The sequence below is a fragment of the Camelus ferus genome, chromosome 25 (genome assembly GCF_009834535.1).
Source record: "Camelus ferus isolate YT-003-E chromosome 25, BCGSAC_Cfer_1.0, whole genome shotgun sequence".
Taxonomy (NCBI): domain Eukaryota; kingdom Metazoa; phylum Chordata; class Mammalia; order Artiodactyla; family Camelidae; genus Camelus; species Camelus ferus.
Window position 1 is genome coordinate 4277400 of NC_045720.1, and position 25839 is coordinate 4303238.

The 25839-nt window shown below is 47.8% G+C and overlaps 1 protein-coding gene and 1 long non-coding RNA gene across 2 annotated transcripts in view; one reads left to right on the forward strand and one right to left on the reverse strand.

The window, feature by feature from the left end:
- FAM135B (family with sequence similarity 135 member B) overlaps positions 1-23648 on the forward strand; it is a 234627-nt gene extending 210979 nt beyond the window's left edge. The window contains exons 12-20 of the mRNA XM_032467566.1: positions 4140-4294; positions 8128-10147; positions 12046-12212; positions 16463-16554; positions 17234-17331; positions 18361-18512; positions 21008-21118; positions 22690-22803; positions 23150-23648. Of these exons, the coding sequence (XP_032323457.1) occupies positions 4140-4294; positions 8128-10147; positions 12046-12212; positions 16463-16554; positions 17234-17331; positions 18361-18512; positions 21008-21118; positions 22690-22803; positions 23150-23355 (3115 nt within the window). The 3' untranslated portion in view covers positions 23356-23648. The remainder of the gene's footprint in view (positions 1-4139; positions 4295-8127; positions 10148-12045; positions 12213-16462; positions 16555-17233; positions 17332-18360; positions 18513-21007; positions 21119-22689; positions 22804-23149) is intronic.
- On the reverse strand, positions 2449-15908 carry LOC116659736. Its single transcript, XR_004315070.1, has 3 exons — positions 15519-15908; positions 5066-5071; positions 2449-2464 (listed from the first exon to the last, which is right to left on the reverse strand). It is a non-coding gene; the product is annotated as an uncharacterized LOC116659736 (long non-coding RNA).
- Positions 23649-25839: the final 2191 nt, after the last annotated feature.

Below are 25839 nucleotides of genomic sequence, written 5' to 3' on the forward strand. Positions count from 1 at the left end.
CAGGGAGGCTAGTTAGGAGGAGGAGGGAAACCTTTAACCGGGTCACTAGGACCTGTGGAGCAGAGAGGGAGGTTTTATTTCAGATTGAGATACTTACTAAGGGACAGACAGATACAGAGCGCTGGGGAGAGCGTCCCACCTCAGACTGAGACAGCGCGCGGGCTCTCTGGCAGGCTGGCCGCTGGGCCTGGGCATGGCGTGCTCATCTGGCGCAGAGCGGGGGAGAGGTGCTGCGGGGAGGGCCTCCTGCGTGCTGGGAGGCGGAGCCCTCCTCCCGCATCAGGGTGGGCAAGTGAGACTCGCCCGCCAGGACCCATCTTGTTCAGGCACACGTGTTGCTCAAACAATAGGTCACAGCCACTTAGTGGACTGTGAAATCGTCTGAGTGGATTTGGAGCAGCACGTTTTAAATGAAATAGGATCAGATACGATAGGTAGTAATAGTGAGAAGCGTTTTTGAAACTTTTGTTTCAATGTATGTGTTTCCGGGAGAGAGAGAGAGAGAGAGAGAGAGAGAGAGAGAGTGTGTGTGTGTATGTGTGTGTGTGTGTGTGTGGGGTGTGTGATGGTCCGGGTTGCCATGTAAAATGAAAACTCTTTCTTGTGTGGGTTGCAATATTTAAAAAGCATTTAAAAAATGATTTAGAACTGGCTAGTAGCAAGGGGGTGCTTTCCTGTGCCCCTTTCTGTTTTACCATGTCAGCCAGTGCTTTTCACCCAGTAAGGAAGTGTTCAGTGAAGGTTCGTTGATTGAATGACCGTGAAAATGTTGATGCATATGAAGGCCTGTACTGATGACTCAGTTCCTGTAAAATGATAATTGAGGTGTCCTTCTTTTATGTTGTCTGTAGTAATCACTTTAACACGGTATCATTTTTTAAAATCATTCATTCTACAAGATGCTATCTGCATAGGGTTGAACATAGTAGGCACTCCCCCTGCCTTCCTGGTGCTGATGAGTCTAGGGAGATGCTTCTGGTAAGAAGCTGTGCTAAGTACTGAGTTCTTAGCTCATTTAATGTTCACACTAACCCCATGAGCTAAGAACTGTCATTGTCCCCACTTTACAGAAGATACAAGGGAAACCTGGGCTCAGAGGGGTTAAGGATGGAAGTTATAGACCACACAGCCAGCACGTGGTGCAAACACGGATTTGTCAGAGTCCGGATGCCAGGCTCCCAGCCTCCTTGCTGTGGCTCTCCTGTATAGCGCTGAGCTGTCATCCCAGAGGATACACCAGAAAAATAAAATGCAGAGTTTTCTCAGCCTGTGAAATAGAAGTATCTGTATGCTGCTGGGCTGCACTCCTGCAGTCAAGGTCAACCTGACATTGAGACAACAGTGAAGTGAACCGAGCCCCCTACGCTCTACTAGAACAGCAGGTCTCTGGAACTTGCTCGCTCACGTCACTGAGACGTATGCCCAGTGATTAGCAGTTCTCCGTTCCCCCTCTCCCCAACCCCTGGCAACTGCCATGCCCCTCTTTGACTCTATGAAGTGGACCGTTTTTGATACCTCGTGTATAATGGAATCATGTAGTGCTTGTCTGTCTGTGACTGGCTTATTTCGTTTAGCAGAATGTCCTGAAGGCCCATCCACGTTGCCGCATACTGCAGAACCTCCTGTCTTATGGCTGAATAATACTTCATTGTGCCACATTGCCTTCATCCATTCACCTGTCCGTGGGGATTTAGCTTGCTTCTGTGTCTTGGTTGTTATGAATAGTGTTACCATGCACACGGGAGCACTAATATCTCTTAAATATCTCGATTTCAATTATTTTGGATAAATGCTCAAAAGCGGGACTGCCAGATGATATGGTATTTCTGTTTTTCACTTTTTGAGGCACCTCCATACTGTTTTCCACAGTGGCTGCACCATTTTGCATTCCCACCAACAGTGTACAAGGATTCCAACTTCTCCACATCCTCGCCAACACTTGTTTGTTTGTTTGTTTGTTTGTTTGAATCGTAGCCATCCTAACAGGTGCGCGGTGCTGTCTCATGGTGTATATGCCCTGGAATTTGTAGTTTTTTTTTTTTTTAACACATGATAAGCATTGTTCTAGGCATGTGGTCACATTCACAATGTCTCCAGGCTCAAGAAGCTACATTCCAGCAGGAGATCACTCCCTGCATAGAATAACTTAGCTCTGACTCTCCTGTCCCATTGATTTATCACCTGACTTAGTCATGAGCCTGTAAGCTCTTTAGGTCCAAAATCAAGTTTCATTCTTCTAGGTGTACCCCCTAGCCTGTCTCCACAGCCCTATACACATTGGTGTTCAATCAATATACTGTTTTAATAAACTAAAAACTGGACCAAAACTTCCAGGTTCAGGTGATGGCTGAAAATTTTGTTGCAGAATTGCTTGCAATAAAATTCCATTTAAATATTCAGACACAGGGTCAAAGAATGATGAAGTGGCAGCAGCCTTCATGACTTGGAGGGAGGGAATAAATTGCTTATCTTTTTCTTTCATTGGTTACGGCCCAGTTGAGAAATAAGAAAATAAGATATACACATTTCATATTTATATTAGATGTACGTATATAAAATAGCAGATAGGCAGACATGTTCGTCTTCATCATGTTTGCTCCAGGGGATGCTGAATTGCAGAAGTCGCTCTGGTTTGTGCCAGGTTGCACAGCTACAGTCCTGTGTGGTTGGGGCCTCCAGAGTCAGGCTGCTCAGAAAAAGCTGCAGCTGGACAGAGAGACAGAGAGGCCACCAGACGGTGGCTGTGCGTGCTTAATTCTCCTCCCAAACTCACCGACCTGATAAAAGTATCATCTTCCCTCGGGCAAGAGTGACTGAGTTGGCATGGAGAAAAATGAGGGAATTGTTTTGTAGTTTCAGATTTTTTTAATTTTAAAATTTTTAATTTTTAAAAATTGAAGTATAGTTGGTTTACAATGTTGTGTTAATTTCTGATGTACAGGATAGTGATTCTGTTATACATATATATATATATATATATATAGATAGATAGATAGATAGATAGATAGATAGATGTTTCTTTTCATATTCTTTTTCATTATAGGCTATTAGAAGATACTGAATGTAGTTCCCTGCTCTGTACTGTAGGACCTTGCTGTTTATTTTATATATAGTAGTTAGTATCTGCAAATTCCGAACTCCCAGTTTATCCCTCCACCCACCCCTTTCCCCTCTGGTAATCACAAGTTTATTTTCTCTGTCTGTGAGTCTGTTTCTGTTTTGTGAACAAGTTAATTGTCTCAAAAAATGATGGAATGTTAATATTTTCCTGGAATGGGGGAAAAAGAACTATTTTCTTTGTTGTAAGGACTTGAGGATAAGGGAGGAAGTATTTTCCACCAGCCAAGCCTCTGAATTAGGGATACTGATAATTTCACAGTCTGGAATCACACCCTCCTTGTGGAGTGATATTTGGGCTGTGGAGGAACAACATGGGGGCGTTTTAAAGTCTTATGCGGAGGAACCGAAAACCACAATTCCTGAGCTAGGGGAACTTTTGCCCTGATCAGGGATGCTGGTGTCCACAGAGCAAGCAGTAAAAAAAGAGATTTTAGATGGTTCTGAATTCAAATGCGTGAAATATGACTCAGACCCTAAATGCAACAGGTGGTTTGAGAAATAAGAATAAAATATGTATAGATTTAAGTTTTTCCTTCAAAATACTAATTTAGGATTCCTAGCCATTTAGAAACTCAGCCCACACTCCACTGGAATAGTATTTATTCCTTTCTACTAATTGGCATGTGGTCAGTACCTTGGTGTTTTGCTTAATCATACAATCCATGTCCTTTAACCTTGGCACCCAGACCAGTCCTGAGGCAAAGCAGACGAGGGCTGTGGGAGCTGGGTAGGGAGCTGGGAGGAAAGAAAAGGTAGACAGACAGATGGAGAGTGTCAGTGTCTGCTGAACATTTTCCGAATGCTGCCTTGGGGTAAGGGGGTAGGGGGCAGCAAGTTTAAAACATTTAAATCTTCCTTGGGTGCGTGAGCAGGGTATAGCTCAGTGGTAGAGTGTGTGCTTAGCATGTCCAAGGTCCTGGGTTCAATCCCTGGTACCTCCGTTACATAAATATTACCCCCCAAAAAAAAATTTAAAAAAAATATCTTCCTTGGATGCTCACCTGCTCCGCGTTTCCCAGAATACAGACCCACAGCCAGCTGTCTCTGGACATCCGGAACTCGGAGTACCTCACCACCATGCCCCCGCTGCCCGCAGAGTGCCTGGACATTGACGGTGACTGGAACACCCTGCCTGTCATCTTCGAGGACAGATACGTGGACTGCCCCGCAACAGGTGTGTCTTCTTTGTTTTGGAAAGACTCAAGAGTGGGGCTTCCCGCTGCCTTCCTGTAGGTGGCTCTGTTTGGATCCCGACAGCAGTGGGAACACAGTGATGGGCTATTTTGCCTGTTCCCAGAGGGGAACGAGAACTCAGGGTAAGTTAGTTATTTGGAATGGCTTCATTGCTGTGAATTGACAACCAAAGGGAGATGAGACTGGAGACTCCTGGGGTGGGGTTGCATTTAGTGTCTCACCTGTGAAGTGGGAACCAGCTTCTCCCCCTCACAGGAGCCCTTTGAGAGTCAGACGGGGCTCCTTTCTTATCTCCAATGTGCAATTCAAATATGAAGTTATTTCTGGCTGAACCCTAACGGCTGGTGTGAACCAGGCAGAGTATTGCAGAAAGTGGGCTGCATAAGTGTATGGACGAATGAATGAAGAGCTCATTTCAGGGAGAAGAGAAGACATGTCTGTGTGTACGTACACAGATTACAGTCTGTTTTGCTGGTGCTGTGCAGAGTTTGTTTGTGAACTGATCAATCAGCTGGAGACAGCCTAGTGCACACCGGGCACACAGTGATGTCAGTGTCTGTCCCCTGCACAGCCCTGCTTATGAAAACCCAGCAAGCTTTCACAGAGGACAGAGCCAGACAGACCCATGATCCCTTAAAGCAACAACAACAACAACAACAACAATAAAGAGAAACACGCCAGCCTCTATGCTGGAGGTTTTCTATGCCTTACGTTTTTAATCCTATAGACACCCTCAGAAGCTCGGTGTAACAAAGAACTGAGGCAGCATGAGGATCAGTGTTAATCTGAGATCCCCCAGCCTGTAAAAGGCACCATGCAAAGCCAATTCGCTTCAGCTCCAAAGCCAGCGTCTGCCTTGTCCTCTGTTTGCAAAGTGTTTTCAAGCCATTATTACTGGGGTGCCCATAATTTAAATGACGGGCCATTTAAATTTCAGAGTTTCTGCAATCTGAGGTTCTTGGGATGTTTGAAAAGTCTAGGTGATGTCCAAGGACAGTGCGACCTTGCCAACAAACGATGTTTTTTTGGTTCTCAGTTGTGCCCTGACATCTAGTGTTGACAGTGTGTATGACGGCTCAAATGTGTGCTAGTGATACAGATGCTCGCCTGCCCAGCGGGTCCCAACAAGCTTAAATATTGGATTGAGACTGTGTGTGTGTGTGTTGATCTTCATTATAGTTATATGATTGAACTACAGAAAACTGAACAAAAAGTATTTAAAATAAGCACCCACTCTCAGACCCCCTACTTTTATCATTAGACTGTTGCAGATTACTTTCTAGGTTTTTTTTTACCATACATATTAATAGATACTCTCGTGGATATAAATCTCAGTCCCCCAACTCATGTGTGCTCTGACACTGCACATCTTTATTTTTTATAAATCAACCTCACTTCAGCTGAGCCCCATCCATCCTGCAGCATTAGCTGGAAGGTCAACCTCCGTCTTCGTGGGGCTCCCCTCCCTAACCTAACCCCTGCCCGCCGCGTCAGCACCTGGCGTCTTAGACAGCGGCAGGACGTGGTTGGGGGAGGTCTCCTAGGGCCAGCTGCCCGTTGCAGGTTCCTGTAAGCCACGCATTGTCCATAACTACGGAGTGTTTTAGGACCCGCATCTCTCTGCAGCCGCTGTTCGGCGCTGGGGGCATGGGGCTCGGATGAGGCCGGGACCCCAACATTGATGGTCACATCTCTCTAGAATAACCTCAAGACAGTTGCTGGCTATCCCCCCAAGACTGCTTTCTCTCCCAGGCCTCTCACCCGATCCATCTCCATCCCCCAGACTACGTTTTCAGAGTCACCTGCGTCCGTTCTCAATCCCAGAGCCAGGCTCGACCTTCTTGTTCTTTTACAATGTGCTTTGGTGGTTCTCGAATCCCAGAGCAAAAGCATTAGCAGATAAAGTTATTTCCTTCGTCCTCAAGGGCTTGGTGGCCTTAATTTCTATGATTTACAGGGAGGTTATCAGATTTGTGTTGCTTTTTTTCCTTTTTTGGTGTAATGCAAAAAGGGAAGTAAAGGAATTCTGTTTCCATGTGAAAATAGTGACGTTTGTTCGTGGCCTGCAGTAGAACCATGGCTAGAACACCCCCTGTGTACCAGGAACTCGCAAGTTCTGTCTCTGTGCTCCGTAACCCTTTCTCCCACCCACCTTTCCCCCTCCTGTCCCAAGGCGACCGGGCCATTTTCCTGCGGTCTTAACAGTTGGCCAGATGGCCTGGATCTGCATCTCTTTCCCCCCGACAGTTAGCAACTGTGTGAAATGGGCAGCAGGTGCCGTGGGTTCTGGTCCGCAGGGCTGCTGTGCGTGGTGGACGGTTTTGTCCACCGAACACTTAGGGGCGACTGTGCAAGTTAGGACGCACGTTGATGGTGTCGTTAGCATGTGAGTCTAAATCCATTCTCTGCGAATCAGATCCTTCGCTGCCCTCGTTTTTCTGTAGTTGCAGTAGTGAGACTAAAATTTCTGTTTGGACAGTCTCCTTCCTCACTGGGCTGCCTCTGTCCTGTCTCAGCTGTCTGTGATAATTCTGGTTAACGCTTTCATTTTGGTTTCAAGAACCCACCAATCTACCTGTTACCTATAATATAAAGACCAGAGTCCCTATTCATCTAGAGCATTCGAGCTCCTCTGTGTTGCCCACAATGGATTTCTCTCTACCTGTACCACCCATGCCCTCCCCCACTTTCTCTGTTCACTCTGGTGATCCCCCAGTGCCCGACCAGACTGCACCTCCCAGACTTCTGGGCCTCTGCCCACACTGTCCTCCCTGCCTGGTATGACCCGCATCTCGCCATAGTCTCCAGGATACAACCCATATGCTTTGCTGAGAGAACCAGCTGTCCTGTACCCATGTTTGTTTTCCGATATTTTGACACAAATTACCCTGAATTTGGTCAAACTTCACAGATGGTCTCTCTCATTCTCTCCTCTAGTCTCTGTTCTCTTCTCTCTCATTCCCCTCCTCCTCCTTCCTTTCCTTTCTTTATTTCCTTTTTCTCTCTCCCCGCCCCCCCCAATAATGCATAATTGGAATAAAATCCCTGCACCACAGATCTCTTGAGAAAGCCATCTGATATGTTACTCAATTTCCATATACACCAAACAAGCAAACAAAAAGAAGACTGGCCTTTTTCTTCAGAAAGTTTTAATCTTTCATGTGCTTTGATTTAAGTTATATTACTATCATAATCATTAACATTATCATGAAGTAAACTGTTGAGACACTTAAAAACTACATGGAGCTTTAAGACATCATTATCTCATACCTTTGAGTGAGCTTTGATTGGGTCAAGAATTAGCACAAAGATTGTGAACAATGAATCTTTTTTACCTGGACGTGTGCTTTGCATCTTGAGAGACTGAGCAAACCTCCCTTCCTCTGGGCAGCTTACTCAAGGGTTCCATAATGCAGGCATGACTGATCAGTCTGTGGGCCACACGGTGGACCTCAGTCCCCAGCCCACTTCTCCTTCCGAGATGTACCGATGTCACCTGACTCAAAGTCCCCGTCAACTTAACACATGGTTGGTCTTCCTGGCGTGGCCAGTCCCTGTCCTGAGTCACCTCCTTCGCATAGGCTGTCAAAGGGCTCACTGTGAGCCAGCGGGTCAGCATTAGTGCTCAGGGCCCACCATGAGGAGCAGACAGTCCAATCGCTTGAGAAATTTCAGGAACTTAGGGGTTATCTCCCAGGAACCAGAAGTCCAGACAAATTCTTTGTTGTAGAATCAGGTATTTGGATAATTTATGAACATAGATTCTTAAACTATAACACATATTTCTTCCTTTTTTTTTTTTTCTTTTTGTAGGGCATAATTTGAGTGTTTACCCTAATTTTGATGCTCTGGCAACAAGTCCTGCAATAATGAATGTAAAAGACAGAGAGGAGAGCCATGTGGTAAACCGAACATCCCCTCTGACGGAAGACCTTGTCTTGCCCACCATGAAACCACCCCAGATGGACTCTGATGAAGAGGTTATTCGGTGTCCAGAGCCAGATGAGAATGCCGCCACCCCGAAACGCCTGGATATGTGCTCTGAGTCTCAGGTGTACCTGACAGTCGGTGAATTCCACAGCAAAGCAGATCTGCCCGAAGATGAAAGTTGGAGTGGCCGAAGGCCTGACGTTGGGGTGCGCCCCCTGGCAGACGAGGACCTGCCCAGAAGGAGTCCCAGCCCAGAGGACGGCCAGGCCCCGGCGCTGACCTACATTGAAGTGACATCCAGCAATAAGGAGCCCCGCGGAGCCGAGCCCACGGTGGTCGTCAGTGCTCAGCACGAGAGTGGGGCCTCTCAGGAAAACTATGAACTGAGCAGAACTGAGTTAAGCAAAGGGGTAGCCGGTGGAAGTCCTCGAAATGCCATCTCTTTGGAGAAGACCACACTCCATGAGTTAAGTGCTCTAGGGAAGGGAGCAGACCAAGGGGGCGGGGTGGCGCTGCTAAGTCTGAGGCTCATCCCCTCGGAGCCCTGTGACCCACTGAGCTCTTCTTTGAGGGATCCCTTGGACTTCAGGGCTTCCCCGAAGGACCCTCGCACGGAGGAGCAGGAGGAAGTGTCAGTGCTATCTGGGGTCATCAAGAGATCCTCTTCCCTCATCTCTGATTCAGGCATTGAGAGTGAGCCGAGCTCCGTCGCCTGGTCCGAGGCGCGAAGCAGAGCCCTGGAGTTACCCAGTGACCGGGACGTCTTGCACCAGCTAGTTCGAAGACATGCCCTCCACAGGAACTCCCTAGAGGGTGGACACACCGAGAGCAACACGAGTTTGCCAAGCGGGATCCAGGCTTCTCTCACCTCCATCAGCTCTCTGCCTTTTGAGGAGGAGGAGCGGGAACTGGCGCTCACCAAACTGACCAAGTCGGTGTCTGCGCCCCAGATCAGTAGCCCAGAGGGGACCAATGAAGATGTGGACTCGGTGCAGCAAAGCGGAGGTCTTGCTGAACCTTCAGCTGCGCACACTGAGGGCATGGATGCCCCAGGACACTGCCTTCAACTCAGTGGTGGCTCCAGAATTCAGGACACTGGGGTTGACCACTCCCTTGTGGAGGTAGTTCCAGATGCTGACAGCCCGCAGGGCCCTGGTTACATAGATATCCCCAAAGGTAACGAGAGTCGGTTTGATCCTCAAGGACCCTGTTGTCTTGATGGCAGGACTGATAACCCTCCAGGTGTTGAAACCAAAGGTCTTAGTTTAAAAATACCACGCATCATAGCACTTGAAAACCCTAGAAACAGACCTTTTCCTAGAGCACCCACGGAGACCCCAAAGGGCACGCCTGAAGACGCTAATGTGGGAGGAAGAGCTCTTTCTAACAGCAGCATCTTGGATGCTGAGAATCTCACTCACCATAAGGTGCCTGAAGTGAGCTGTCCATCAGCTGCCAACACCGTGGACCTGGATTCAACAGGTGAGCAGAGCAGCTCACCTTGCGTCATTGATGGCCCAGTGCTGAGCAGAGGAGCTGACACCTTCCTGGAGGATGGACCCGAAGAAGGCACCGTGTGCTCCACTGTGACTCACTCCACTCACTCCCAAGTTTTGGGAACCCAAGAGCCAAGGGCAGGCACCTCCATCATGGTGTCCCACCTGAGCCCTGCAGAGACCTTCTCTCTGGACAGCCTTAAAGCTGTCGAGGTCGTCAACTTATCTGTGTCTTGCACTGCCACGTGTCTCCCTTTCTCATCTGTGCCCAAGGAGACCCCTGCCAGGGCTGGATTCTCTCCCAAACAGACCCTGTTTCCCATCACTCATCAACCTTTGGGCTCCTTTGGAGTTGTTCCTACTCACTCCAGCAAGTTGGAGGAAGAAGTCAGTGAGAGGATGTTCAGGTAAGCTTGCTGATGGCTAACTCACCCCAGCAGTCTTTGAGATTTTTTTTCCTACATATTTCTCAATTTCATGCATCCTGCTTCAACATTGAGATAGCAGTTATTTTCTGATTTATATAAAATAATATATTCGTATAACCCAAGTCAGAAATGCAGAATAGCATATGGAAGTAAAAATGATCAATAAGCCCATCTCTCAAATACAGCCACTGTGTAAGTCTTCCATATTTTCCTATGTGCACCTAAATGTATATATTATTATTATGCAAAATTAGGATAATTCTTTAAAACTCTTAAGTTTTTCCCCAACTTAATATATTAGAAACATCTTTCTGTGTTTATCAATCTATCCCTGCATTATCATTTTAATGTTTAAATACTATTCCATTGTGTAAATGTACCATGACTTAATAATCCTTTAGAGATAGACATTTAAGATTTTCTTTTTCAGTTTTTGTTATGATGAACAACTCATATACATGTTGTTGTAGCTCCATCTTTGCAGATTTCGAGGGGGCAGTTCTCTAAGAGCCTCTGGAAATAGGACTACTTCATCAGATTTTCTTCCTATTCTCCTTTTGGGTGGTTCTTAAGTTTATCATTTCTTTTAAAATGGGAATCCATCCACTTATCCTTGTGTTGGGTTGGCATTCACATTACTCCCTCACCTTTAAACTATCTATTTGATTAATTCGAGTATAGAATGATTTTATCAAAATATCTCATCTCATCTACTTGTTTGAAGAATGCTGAACAGTTACACATGAATGATATCCCCAAAAGGTATCGCACAGGCAGGTCAACTTGGGGTCCCATGTTTCATAAAGAGCATTAAATACCTGTCGTATGCCCATGCCATCCACTGAGCCAGTGCGCAGCAGGCGCTGTCCAATGTCCTGGTTGTTTCTGTGTTCTCAGTCTTGCGAGGAGACACAGACAGACACAAATGAGGGCAGCTGAGTAAATGGGGTGGTCCCTGTGTGCACAGCTGAGCCAGAAAGAGAGGGACCTGATTTGGCTGGGGACAGTGAGTGTGAATAGAGGTGGTGACCCGGAGAAGCTGTTCAGAGACGACACCTAAGCTGAGGACAAAGTATGAAACGTCATGTTGATGATGATGACGGTGATGATGGTGTTGCTAGTAATAGATAACATTTTTTTTAAGTATTTAATCTGATTTCAAGTGTTCTAAGCATTTTGCGTAGCTTATGTCACTGAATGCACAAAACAAGATGACTTTGTGAGTCGGATAAGGGTGTTATTCCTCTTTTACAAATGAGGAAACTTGATGCAGAGAGGTTAAGCAGTCGGCCCACAGCTAGTAAGTGTCAAAGCTGAGATTCTGACCTTGGAAGTCTGACTCCTGAGACCGTGCGCTTAACCACCACCGTGTCAGATAGCCAGGCGTAGGACATGGTAACCAGGCGGGATTTCAGACAGGTAGACCCAGATGCGCAAAGGCATGGAAATCAAGACAGGAGATGTGATTCAGGCAAAGAATTATGAGAAATGTGTTCTTTTTGGAGGCTGGGAGATGATGCTGGAGAAGTAGATGGAGGCCAGGTTAGTAAACTTTCACTCCCAGGAGATGTCTTAAAGATTGTGTGGATCCTTGAAGCTGGATGGAATCTTAGAAGTTCTGTTCCCTGCAGGAACCACATGGAAAACCGCAGAACTCACATACTTACAGACCTTGGTTTTCCTGGGGTGCGTTCCTGCCTCCTTGTTCAGAACAAAGTTCCTTCACTAGCGGCTCCCCTGACGTCTCACACTCAGCCTTTGCCACGTGGCTGATGCCTCCCTGTAGGTGTTCATCTCTCTCACATCCCAGCTCGACTCATCACCTGTTCAACATGGAATCCACAGCTTGGCTTGTGATTAATTAGTGTATTCTCCAGTTTTTATCAGGCCAAAGAAAAATTTAAAAAAGAGCTGAAGATTGATGGATTTCTGTACAGTGACTTATCTGTACTAGCTTCTGACATGCCGTATTTCCCACCAGAGGAAGAGGAAGAAAACTTGGAAGATGGGATTCACCTGGTAGTCTGTGTCCATGGCCTGGATGGTGAGTTCTGAAAAGGTTTCCTCCTCAACATTTTGTGCTATAAAAAATGAGAGTATTTATGAATTAATTCAAATCAGGTGCAGATGTTCAGTTAGCAGGTGTGGAACAGTAGCAGTGTGCAGGGTCTGGGACAGTGGCGTGGCCTTGCTCCCAAAGGGAGGATTGCTCTGGCGCTAAAGTATGTTGAGTTAATGAAGTGCAGAAATGAATGAATGAATGAATGAATACTATCAAGGAATGAATGGGATAAATCAACCACGTCTACTTTACATGGACTCCGGGAGGTAACTGAGGGTCAGAGAAGTGGAAGGACTTTTCTAGGGCGTCACTGGTGATGAAGAGCAAAACCTGTTGTGAAAGAAAATTCGTGTTTTATGGCAAGACAAGAAACATTTAAACAAAAAAATCTCCGCCCTTTGGCCTGCTGTCTCCCCTCACCTGGGCACCTGCATTATGCATCAGGCCAAACCTTCTCCATTGGCAGAAATGCCCGCTCAGTCACAAAGGGCAGTGTTCTTCCAGCATCAGCAAGACAACTCCCTGAAGATAACACTCCTTCCTGACCTTGGGAGAGGTCACATGACGCACCATGAAGACGCTCAGATCTGTGCACTGTCAATTATACGTCGTTTAATGTACAGCTCTCTCTGTCTCGAAAAACTTACATGCCTTGACTTCTAACAGGAGGAACAGCTCTCGAGGCTTTCTGGGATGCTCTTCTTGGGTTATAATCCTCAAATTGGGCTTAGAGAACACGCCCCATCTCTTTCTTAGATTGACTGATCAATATTTGATCCGCACTGTGGTTACCTTCTTATGATGATCAACTAGGGAACGGGGATGCGTTTACTTGCATGATAACAGTCTTCTCGGTATCCTGAGTTTTTCTCGCTCTTGGGGCTAATGCATGTAATTGTCTGCATCAACTTCTGGCTACGTGCATCGCAGATCAGGCCGCTAAGTCAGCAGGTCTGTTTGGTGGAGTGTTAAGGAATCCCGTGGTGGGTCACTCTAGATGGTGATGATGATGGAGACCGGAAAGTTTACGTCACTCACCCGGGACTAGGAGCCATTCTAGATGCCGAGCATACATCAGTGCTGTTGATCCTGACAACAGCCCCGCAGAGGAGCTGCTATTGCTACCCCCATTCACAAGTGGGAGAACTCAGTAGGAGGGAGCTACGTCCCTTGTACGGGGTCCCACGGCTGATGCGATTGAGCCAGGATTACAGCCCAGCTCTCAGGCTCCAGAGCCCACGTTTCGTTCTTCATTTTCCCAACAAGCTCATCTCTTCCCTACCCAGACCTTCACCCACACCCCCAAGTCACCTTCCTAAAATCTTACTAGATCTGGTCATGCCATTCCATTACCTAAAACCTTTCTCTGTAGCTCTCAGAAAACAAAATAAAATAAACTCCTATCTTAGAAAGCTTAGAAAACTCCTGGCATAAAATGTTCTTTATGTCTGACCCCTGCATCCGCCCCCCATTCTCATCTCCTGTTCTTTTCCTCATTCAGTTGCACTAATTCGCTCCCATCTCCAGGGACAGAGGCCATTTCACACCGCGGTGTCTGTCTGTCTTTCTGGTGAGCTCTCCTCTCTCTGCTTTGATTCTTACGCCCCCCAAGTCTCAGCCATTCACACATTCCCTTCCCCATATTTACTCTATCCATGGACCTCGTACTATTAATTTCAAAATTTGTGTTGAAATGGTCTTATTTTTTGAATATATTTATTAAAAAAATAAACTTCAAGGGGTTGGGTATAGCTCTGTGGTAGAGCACATACTTAGCATGTGTGAGGTCCTGGGTTCAGTCCCCAGTACCCCCATCAAAAAATAAAATAAAATAAAACTTCAAATCACTACCACAAATTAAATACTACAATCACATGCAACACACAAAGTCACACTGAAAATACTTATAAAGGAAATAACTGTGCTGGAGTCTGACTTGTCCCATTGCCAGGAGACTTTGAGCTTGAGATTCACTTTCTCTTTAAAAAGTATTAAGGTGTTGAAGACAGGCTTGTTTTTAACTGGGATTTGCAATCAGAAAGATTTCAAGAAAGACAAGGAACAACTTTCTCACTCACCCTGTGAGTTTTTAAACACAGGATCTGTGGACAACTTAGCTTCATGCCTTGCATGACGAGTGTCCACCTCTTATTTACCTGATACTAAATTAAAATGAGATGTGCCTCTCCATCTCTTTGTTAAAATAAGAAATCTGGTCGGGCCACAGACTTTTATTTTTTTCCCATCACGCAGGTGGGAGAAGAGGAATGTTGTAGAGAAAGAGCAGCTTCACCAGTGTCTGTGTCAGAAAAGTGAGCTGTCAGCCCTAGCGTTATCCCTCGGGCATAAAGCCACCCAAAAGGCAGCCAGCAATCAAGCACCCGTTTCTCTTGAAGGTGATGCCTCTAGTTCAAGGTGCATGTGCCTAAACTCTGCAGAGTTTCACAGGATCCGTTTGTTCAAATTCTACTTCCAAGGGTGTATTTACATGAACAGAGGACTGAAGACGTTGGTAATGGGCATGAACATTTCCACAACTCTTCATGTGCAAAAAGCCCAAGAGGTACATTCTTGTAGATGTCCTCAATTGAACACACTATCAAATCATATTTTCTGAAAAAGTTTTAAGTTGCAGAAAGTTCTTTCTTGCTCAGTAGCTGAAGAAGAGGGGCCCCCGGCATCTCCTGTTTAGACTCCTTACACTAATATAGACACTTGAGATATCTGTCTATCTGCATGTATATATAGTAAGGCCAGATCTTAGAATGTCGTTAGGTAGCTTTAAACAAGAACAAAAGGACCAAAGAGCCTGCTTTCATTGTCCGGAATGGAAGGAATGAATAAAATTTAACTTAATACAACACCGAAACACTTCCTAGAAGCACCTAAGTGTCTGATAGCTCTGCCCTGCATCCCTGGCCTTGTGCTCAGACGGGCCACCGTCGCGGGGTGGGTGTTTATTTATACTGGGTCATCCTTAAAGATTAGAGAGATTCTATCAAATATCTTTAAGTCTCCCATATCCTGTGTGGCATTTTCACCATCCTTTGAATTGTGTGGTAGTTTCCTAAGGAACAACATAAAATTGGTTGTAAATGGTATCGTTTATAGTTTATAAGCTGCGCGGAAGCTACAGTGACGTGGCGAAGTGGGTCACCTATTTGGCCACATAAGCAACTTCTGACTTTCAACTCTGCAGGGATCCCTTTGAGGAACAGATTAAAAAATTCATGAAGCTACAACTGAATTCTGGCCCCGGGGTGAAAGGGGGTGGGTGGAGGGGTAAACTGGGAGTTCTGGGTTTGCAGATACTGACTCCTATATATAGAACAGAGAATACAGCAAGGTCCTGCTGTGCAGCACAGGGAACTATATTCAATACCTTGTAACAGCCTATAATGAAAAAGAATATGAAAAGTGACATACATGTATAATGTATCACTGAACCTCTCTGCTGTGCACCAGCAATTAACACAACATTGTAAACCGACTCTACTTCAATTAAAAAGCAAAAGCTACAGCCGAACCCCGTGGCCTGCATGAAGTTTACTGCTTAACGAAACTTGAATACGGAGTTTGTTCTGTTGTATCAGAATCACTTCCCACCTGATTTTTACTTCGGGGATGCGTTCTCCATCCTCTGCGCTTAGCAGCAGCCTCAAGTTCTTAAGCTCCTGTTCCTCAGCCCCTGCTGGTCACTCTGGAAGATGGTACCCATGGAGTTTGCACTTACCTGACTCGGGTTCCCAAGGGTGACCCTTGCTCTGCTGTGGATAACTATGTCCCTGCTGGCCTCTGTGAGGGACTTGCTGGCTACATGTAAGTGGCAGAACTAGACAGTCTTTGTACTGAGGAGCAGATTTGAGAGGGGACTTGTCGATGTCACACTGGGCCTCATCAGCCGCAAGGGCCACCACTCTGTTTATCCTGAGTGAAGAGAACTGACTTGGAAGAAAAGGGGGGTGGAGAGTCTGCAGCCATTGCTGTGTCAGAATGTTCACAAGCCACATATTTATAGATGGAGGAATAATTCCATGGAGGGGGGACCACCAGGAGGGGCCTGACCCGTGTGGGCAGGGGGAGGGGGCAGCACAGGACCAGTTGTTCTTATTATCAGCTTAATAAAAAAATGGGAAGTGGGGGGATGGGAGAAGAGTGAGAAGTAAATCCTTGTGCGTCAGCTTTTATGTGATTAATTGTGGGTCCCTGGTGGGGTTGCTTGTCGTTTTTAGGGAACAGTGCAGACCTCCGGCTGGTAAAGACTTTCATAGAACTGGGGCTTCCGGGAGGAAAACTGGACTTCCTTATGTCTGAAAAGAATCAGGTACGACAACAAACTTCAGAACTGAGACAACCCCTGATTCAGGTCTTAGACGGGCTCCTGAAGTCGCCATGAGAGTCTATGGCCACACAGGTGGGAGGGGACCTTGTCAGAGAACACTGACCAGACACGTGGAAGGTCTGGGGACAAGGGACTCGCTTCCTTCTGGGAGGAGGCAATAGGAAGAAGTGTGAACGTGTGAGTCAGGTGTCTTCTGGAACCTTCTCAAAGCCGACGCCTGCCTTCGGGACGTGGCGGGGCAGTGCGGTCTGAGGTCTGCGCTGGGGAAGGGGCCGGGGCTCGCCTCTCGGGCCTGTTCCCTCCTCTGCGAAGCGGGGCAGCGGTACCCGTGCGCCCATGTGAGCCCCCGGCCCGTGGCGTGGCAGCCGGCACGGCACGCCCGCTCTTCTCCGTCTCTTCCTCCTGTCCCTTTACTTTCCACCCTCCCAACTGAAAGTTCTCCAGGGTCCCCAAGGCTCCTCACCAGAGCCCCACTCTGATGCCGCCTCCTCACTGGTAACCCTCCCATCGGGCCTGGGCGCCCTCCCGGGACGCGCCCTGACGGTTAACGAGGAAGCCGGGCCTGTGCGCAGAGCCCGGCCCCGCCCAGCGCCTGGCCCCGCCCAGGGCCCCGCCCCGCGCCCGGCCCCGCCCAGCGCCCGTCTCCTCCCTCTCCTTCCAGATGGACACGTTTGCGGATTTTGACACCATGACGGATCGGTTACTGGATGAAATCATTCAGCACATTCAGCTGTACAACCTCTCCATATCGCGAATTAGGTAAAAGGAAACCACAGGTAGTTAATGCCGGGGGGAGGGGTGCCATGTTTGAGTGTTTGCTGTGTACAAGTTCAGCGTGATGCCTTTTGTGTACGAGTCTGGGACAAGTTCACTTGTGACTTTTGATGGAGTGGTTTAGTTTCAGGGCAGAAATGAGGCCAGGGCTGCTTGACATGCCCATACTTGTGTGCAGGACTATAACATTTTGTAGCTCAGTAGAAAGAGAATTGGACTTTAACAGCCATCTCTAGGTTTTAAATGTGTTCTGCCAACACTTACAAGCTTGCGTCCCAGCTCCACTGTGTAACCTTTTACAAGCTTCCTACATCTCTGAGCCTTTGTTTTCCCATTGACTAAGTGGGACCAGCACTGAGAGATGTATTGCCTGCCCAATAAAAGGATTTCAGTCAGTGCTAAGTGGGTCCTTCCACTATGACAACTCAGGGTCACTGTTGACGTGGTTAAGGTGATAGTCAACAGCTTGTGTGGTTTGTTCTCTAACAAAATTACTTAACATTGACTGAAAGTAGTGATGTGTGGAACCCATAGACCTGTGGCAGCAGTCCCGCCGGAGCAGAGCTGTTGTGGGCTGAGAGCGGGCAGCTCAGAGCTGTGTCCTGAGTAAAGTCAGAGAATGCAGGCAGAGGTCAGGTCAGGAATAACCTCATAAGCCAAGCTCAGGAGCTGGATTTTACCCTGTGAGTGACTGGGATGTCAGTGCTGAGATGCGTATGTCAGAGAGGACCCCCCAGTGCACCGAGGGAGACGTGGAGACCAGAGTTGGGGCTGCTCTACTAACACAAATCTGGGAAGATGCCCACACTCCTCCTCCAGCCACCGTGGGCCAGAGCTTCCATCTCAGGCTTCATGTGGCCAGCGTCCGGAAACCCTGTGGGGATGGACTGGCGGTTTCCCTAAGTGCCATGGGAGGTGGAGGGCGGTCACCCCTTGGTGTTCCCAGTGCAGCGCGTTCCGGGCAGCTGGCCTCCTGCTGTCGCACTCACGTGGACCACTTCTGCCTCTCAACAGCTTCATTGGCCATTCTCTCGGCAACATCATCATCCGATCGGTCCTCACACGGCCCCGGTTCCGGTATTACCTCAACAAACTCCACACCTTCCTGTCGCTGTCCGGGCCTCACCTGGGGACCCTGTACAACAACAGCACCCTGGTCAGTACAGGTGAGACTCTCCCCACCCCCTCGGTTCCTTCAGGGCAGAGGGGAGGTGACAGCCGAGACAGATGCTCTCGCTGCCTGATGGAACCTCCTTGGGACTTTGGAGCCTCTGCAGAGCATGAGGTGGCAGGAGACCCGGCTTAGAAAGGCGTTCTTCCGGTCGTGAGCTGGGTGAGGTTAGATTAGAGGTTTCCCCGGATCTCTTCTGCTTCAACTTTCTGTGAATAAATAGGTGATGGCCCTGGGGTTTTGGCTGGAAAAAACTGAAGAGGTGTAATGATGTGGGGGTGAGAGCGTGGGTGTCTCAATTTGCAACAAATCACCATAAACTGGAGTGGGGGCCTTATAAGCAACAAACATCTATTTCTAGCACTTCTGGAGGCCTGAAAGCCCCAGATCAATGCATCGGCAGATTTGGAGGCCCCACATTCTGATTCACACACAGCCGTCTTCACACTGTGTCCGCACATGGAGGAAGGGTCTCTCTTATAAGGGAACTAATCCCACTTGGGAGGGCTCCACCCTCATCACCTAATCACCCCCCAGAGACCACACCTTCAAACACCATCACACTGAGGGTTTAGTTTTCAGCATACGGATTTTGTGGAAACAAACAGTCTATCAAAATGGGCTTTGAATCAAGTCACTTCCATGACAGGCCTACCGGTAAGTTCTAACCCAGACGTTCGGGGCCTCCTCTGGCCAAGACCTTTAATCTCCATGCTACTTAGTTTCCTTATTTGTCAGATGAGGCCATTAGTTTCCTTATTTGTCAGATGAGGCCAATGTGGATATGTATGTGTGTGTGTAAGTGTGGATACACGTATGGTATATGCTTGTATGTGTATATATGCCTGTGTGTAAGCATGCACATTATATATGTGTGTGTGCTATTTATAAGCATGTATATTTTATATGTATACATGTGTATATACATGTCTATAAGTGTGTATTATATATACACACATATATGTTTACACACACACACACACATATATATATATAGTATGTGCTTTTGTGAATGTGTGTATTACAGAATTATTGAAGATTAAACAGGAGAAGGAAAAAAGAAGTTAACTGACATGTATGGGAGGTCGTCTTTAGCCAGCTTCTAAACTTCTTTCTGCAGCCTGAGGCTCTCATGGTTTCCTCTGTGTTGTAAGGGAGGGACGTCATGGAGGGCAAAGAAGTGAGGCCCAGTGAATCTCGGAAGATGAGTAGAATTTCCAAGACAGTGGACGGTAGGAGAGTTTTCTGTGCGGAAGAAATAGTGTGTTTAGTAACTGAGAGCACGGTGTCATCAGCAAACTGCAGGTGGCTCTCTGTGACAGGAGCACAGGATGGCAGTGACACTGTCAGGAGGAGCCTGATGGTGATAAAGGACCTCGTGTGATGTGACGGGGGTTAGACTGACCCTCTAGACCGTATGGATGCTACTGATGGGGTGGTTACTGGCAGGTGACGAGATTTGGTGTTGGCAGCCGAAGTGGGTCATTGGGGTTTGTACGATAGTGAATAGTTTATTAAGTCATTCCTAACAAAGACTTCAGTGGTCCCCAGTCGGCCAAATCCATTACGTGTTATCCGGGGGTCACCCCAGTAAGCTCCAGCGCCCTGCCCAGCTCCTGGCTCTCTACCCCGGCTCCCCTGTACCTGCCCCACACCCAGGCCAGACCGGGCTGCTTGCTGCCCTCACATGAGGTGGGGCCAATGTGTTTGCTTTTACATTATTGTAGGACATCATTTGTGACCCCGAGCTCTTTGACACATTGATACAGTAACAAATGAGATTCTTTTCCCTCTGTCACGCTGTCTGTCCTCCCAAACCAGGGAAGCTCCTTTAGGCAGAAACAAATGATTTTAACCACCTTTGACTTTTTCCCATAATAATAAAATAACCTTGCAACACTACCAAGAGTTGAAAAATGAGTCATTACCAAGAATGCTTGCAGTGCAGCGTGTCCAGAGTGATCTCGCATGCAGACACGTTTACGTGGCAGTCACCATGATATATACACACCCTTGTTTATTTCCTTGCATTTTTATCAAATTCAGTTTTTGGAGGTGGTGACATATGCTCACACTCCTCAGTGTTAACGTCAGTGTAGCCACTGTAAATGGGTGGACTCAGTAAAGGATGGTTGCTTTTCCCTCTTCCATTTCCTAAATAGATCTTTAAGGAACATTCTTACTTTTTTTTTTCAATTTTATTTAGGAGTGTTCCATTAGGCTAGATTTATGGAAGGGGATTGAAAAATCAAACGATTTGGGTAGTTCCTGACCCCCGAAGCCTGTCCCATATGATTTTCCGTCACTGCCACCAGGACATGAGAAGTCGGACGTCCCTCTGACTCCACAAGTATTTGCTAAATTGCCCAGCGTACTCTCATTTTTAAGTTAACTAAAAACCACAGTTTAATGTTAATCATTCCCTGTTTCTTTTTTTGCCTTTTGTTTGATGTGTTTGATTTTTGCTTTGTTTTGTTTCTGTCTTTCTAGGCTTGTGGCTCATGCAGAAATTGAAGAAATCCGGGTCCCTTTTGCAGCTGACCTTCAGGGATAACACAGATCTGCGCAAATGCTTCCTCTACCAACTAAGCCAAAAAACAGGTGCGCGGCCCCCTCCGCAGCCCCTAGCGGCAGTGATGCGTGTGAACTGGAGATCCCAACCCCCAGACCCGGATTAGCGTCAGCGCTAGTTCACTGGCTCCTGGAAGGGCGGAGTCAGGAGGCGCAGGAGAGGCCCGCGGGCCCCTCGGGAGTGCGGCAGCCCTTGGGCCATCTGCCCCTGGCTGTGAGCGGCGTCTCCAGGGGAGCTGGTGTGCAGTGCCCTCTCTGCAGCCGAGCTGTAGCCCCTATGTCCTGCCAGGCTTTCAATGTCCCAATGGCACAAGCCCCGAGGTCTGTGCGCCGCTCACAGCTCCTTCACCCAGGTGCAGAGCCACCACAAAAAGGGGCAGGGAGACACTGTGCATTTCTGTTGACAGTGCTGGGGGAGATGGGGGTTCTTCCCGCAGGCTTGGTGTCACACCTCCTCCCACATTCTGGGGTGAGGACATGCACATGGCTGTTGAAGACCCTTCCTGCCCTGGGGATGAGCAGGTCACGCACAGCATGACCTCCCTGTCCACAGAAGGGGCAGAGGGGCCGACCCATTGTCCTGCCCCGTCCTGCTGAGGAAGCTCTCCTGGCCCAGGGTCTTGTCTCGCGGTCCGCGTCTTCCATCAGTTTATAGACACTGACTCTGATGGTACCTCTGCCTCCCTGCATGTGAGCTCGGCATAGCCCTGGGCTGATGACAACTGTGGCCAGGCTCCTTACTCACTTCCGTCTTTGTGTGCTGTGCTGAGCCCGCAGGGTATCCCTCCATGGGGAGGCAGGCTTGGGCAGGGCGGGCAGTTGGACCACAACGTGGTCACCCTGGAGATGTCAGTGGGCCCCACCCACTGGGAGCTCGGGACCTGGGGCCGCCCCGCAGTTATCCTGAGTGAGGGCAAAGGGCTAGTGTTTATACCCCTGCCCTGCACCTGCGGGTTACTGAGGCCAGCCAGCCAGCCCCCAGCACACGGTCTGGGGTTGTGATCCTGGATGAGAAGACTCAATTCAGTGGAGGCAGCCGCACAGGGTCACTGAGTCCAGGTGGAGGACCTGGGGTGGAGCGCTGCCGGGCCTGGAGATCCCTGATGGGCTCTGGGGGCAGAAGGAATAGGCTGGGAGGCTCTGTCTCAGTGCGAGAGACTGATTGCAGGGAGGCAAGACTACACGCAGGGGATGAGGTCAGAGACTTTTCCTGAAGCAGGTGACACAATCGGGGCTGGAATGAAGGGCACTGTGGGGCTGAGAAGGAGGAGCCCCACACTACATTGACTTCCTTGTGGACCCCGTGGCATTCCCTGCCCAGAAAGGCTTTCTTGCCACTTACGTGTTACTCAGTGTTCACAGTAGCGAGCTGTGTGTCTCCCTAGCTTCCAAGGCCGATGAGGACAAAGCCATCATCTTCCCACTAACGTGCAAATCCCCTTTCAGCCTCCCAGAGCGGGAGGTCCTCCGCAGCGGCTCGGCTGCTGTGCCTGGTGTCTTCCCCTTTCCCTCTCTCGGGGGCAAGTTTGCACAAAGTGTGCAAAGCTGAGACTGTAAGTTGAAACAACCTGGATAAAAAGTGCCCGCCTGGCTTGTTGCAGGTCTGCAGTATTTTAAAAACGTCGTGCTGGTTGCTTCTCCCCAAGACCGCTACGTGCCATTTCACTCAGCCAGGATCGAAATGTGTAAAACTGCCCTCAAAGACAGACACACAGGTGAGCCGCGTTGCTTCTATTTTTTTTTTTCTTTTCATTTCATTTCACTTCACTTCATTTCATTTCTTCTTTTTCTTTCCCTTTTCATCTTCCTTCTTCTCTTCTCCTCCTTCTTTTCCTTCTTCATTTTCGTTTTGTGTTTGTCTTCATCTTCGTCTTTGTCTTTTTCCTCTTTTAGTGACTTCTCAATTTGAAAAAGCCAAAGGGACCCGTGAGAGTGACTATGCCTGTGAGGCACATCTGCTGTTCTGCCCAGGGATAGGAGAAAACCCATCCGGTGTTGTTTTTCTCTAGATTCTGCCGCTGAACTCTGCCCCGACCTCCTATCTGTCTTCCCTCCTTGCAGGGCCCGTTTATGCGGAAATGATCGACAACCTTCTCCGCCCGCTGGTGGAAGCCAAGGGCTGCACTTTAGTCCGACACAACGTGTTCCACGCCTTGCCCAACACGGCCAACGCCCTGATTGGCCGAGCCGCTCACATCGCTGTGCTGGACTCTGAACTCTTCCTCGAGAAATTCTTCTTGGTGGCGGGACTCAATTACTTCAAGTAGTGGCTTTGGAGGGGCTCTGCTGGAAACATTTAAGACCCGTGAGAGCTCTGGTTGAGACATCCTTTTACAGACCTCCGTCATTCCAGGGTGGCGCTCAGAGAGGGAGGCACTGAGGGCTGGAGGGTGGGGATAGGACCGGACAGCCGAGGTGCTTTCATTTGGAGACTGGGGAAAGCTGAACCCACAGTGTAACAGACAACAGACTTTGGCCGAACCTGGCTAGCCACCTGGAGTCTCATTCAAGAAGCTTTCTAGGAAAATTTTGGGAAAAATAAAGAAACAGAATACTTGGAGTTGGTGAGCCCACCTTCCTTGCCACCACTGGCTCACAGGGAGGTCACTCCCGTTTAACTAGATTTGTCCAGTCTGTTACCAGTTCATAGCTTTATCATGTTTGATGCACACAAGCATTTCAGAACTCAGGTTAACCTCTGTGCAGAAGTGGAACATATTTGTGTAAATATAATCCTCATAGATTCAAATGTGCCGCTGGTTCAAGGCAGTGTGTTGCCCACTCTCTCATTCTCTCCTCATGTTTTCTCAACGAGGGACAAAGCGAGGCTTTAGAAACTCCAACTTGATTTTGTAACAGCAGTGGGCGGGGCAATTTAAGGTATTGGGGGAGATACAGGCAGTGCTACCGGTAAATGCAAGTTTGTTACAAAGAACGTAACTGGAGGGGGACAGGGTAAACTAGCTGCTCCACCTTCTTCCCCAGACTCTTTCTATGCATAGCCCTGGTCCACAGGTCGTTTCTGTGATGGCTTGAATCTTTGTCTGCAATAGAGAAGACTGACTGAGCTAAAGCTAGCAGAAGGAGGCACTGAGATTAATGCACACATGTGTGAAGCTCCTGCTGATAAACTTCCAAAGACATGCTATGTTAGCATTTGACGCACTTGCAAAAAACTAAGACCATTATTACCATGGCCAGCTCTCCTCTCCGTGCAAGGGGAAAGACATCTCGTTGGAGGAGTGCTGGGTTTCAAACCTCAGGGGAGCTCTCAGAAGGGTGCTGGTTATCTTGCACTGGAAATGTCTTCTTGCCTTAGGAAAATAAAAGGGCTAGGAAAGGTCACCATTGATTAAAAACCAATAGACAATGGGGACAAACGTGAGAGCAGAGAGTAGAAGCAGTCAGATCGAGGACTCAGCCCCAGTTGTTATTGGTCGGTGACTTAAGGGGAAGTTTGGAGTTACCAGGGTGTTTAATACGGTCCCAAAGGCTGAGTGCACTTTGTGGGCTAAAGGAAGCCTGCAGAAGCATCATTAGTCATACTGCAGGGACACATGAGCTAGGACCGTAGGGATAGCTGACCTGGGAGATCTGTCGTCTGGAGGCAAAAGCTCCTGCTGCAAAATTCCCTCCTGAAAGTATGGAAACTCGTCTGGGACCAGGTTCCTGGGCCGTAAGATTGGTGATGGTCACCAGTGCCGTGGTGAGAAGCCAAGTGATTCTTGACTCATCTGAGAATTTTAGTTTCTCGTATGTTAAACAATGTGACTCTGGAAAGCAAAGTAGACCATGGAAAACAAGTCCAGGCAGACGACTTTGAGGAGAGCAGACTAAGGAATTTCTTAAGAAAGGAAAAGGTGGGGAGGGAGCTGACAGACAGACTTCCACGCAGCAGACTGCGGGTTTCTGTGTGTCTTCTTGGAACTCTCAGTGAATCCTAGTCTTGACATGTGTAGGGTCCGTAAGTCCCCTGGTCACTCTGCCACTGGGCATTTTTCCAGTTCCTGGTGGGCATAGCCTGGTTACCTGTGACCCAGGAAGACTTTGATTCCTGTAGAGCAGCCCATGATGTTGTGTTTCCCGGCCCAGACAAGTGCCCACGGACCGTATGTTTGTAGCAACTTCTGCTTTTTGGCCAGATGAGGAGCTCTGCCCCTCTGGTGAGCATTTCATCTTCGTGTTTCCAGTGCCCATCAGCAAAGTTTGTCATTCCCTGGTCATTTGAAAGACCATGCAGCCAGAGGTTATGGAGCCAGGGTGAATCAATGACCATCGTCTTCTCCAATAACCAGATGCCATTTTTAACGTCAATATGCTGTCTGGACATAGAACTAATGGCAATAAACGTCCAGTCGCATGGTGCACCTCTTTTTTACAGGGGTGCTCTGCTGTCTTTGTAAACCCTCTCTGGCCTCTGAGCATCTATTATAATTGTGTAGAAAGTACATCTCTATATTATAAATAAGAGTGTCCAGTGTTGCGTGTCATGCCTCATTTGAAAAGGCTTTTTTATGTCTCTTTCTATCAAAGTATAGATATATAATATATATACACAGAAAAAATATATATGTAATGTAAGACAGGGACATTGTCTAATTGATTATAAAATTATAAACAAAATGCCTGCCAAGAAAATAGTCTAGTATGTCTTCGTTCTCAACGTAAATTTTGTTTTTTTTGTGGTTTTTTTTAATGAGTTGTTAAGTTTCTCAGAACTATTTAGAAGTAAAAATGACTGATGTTGAGAT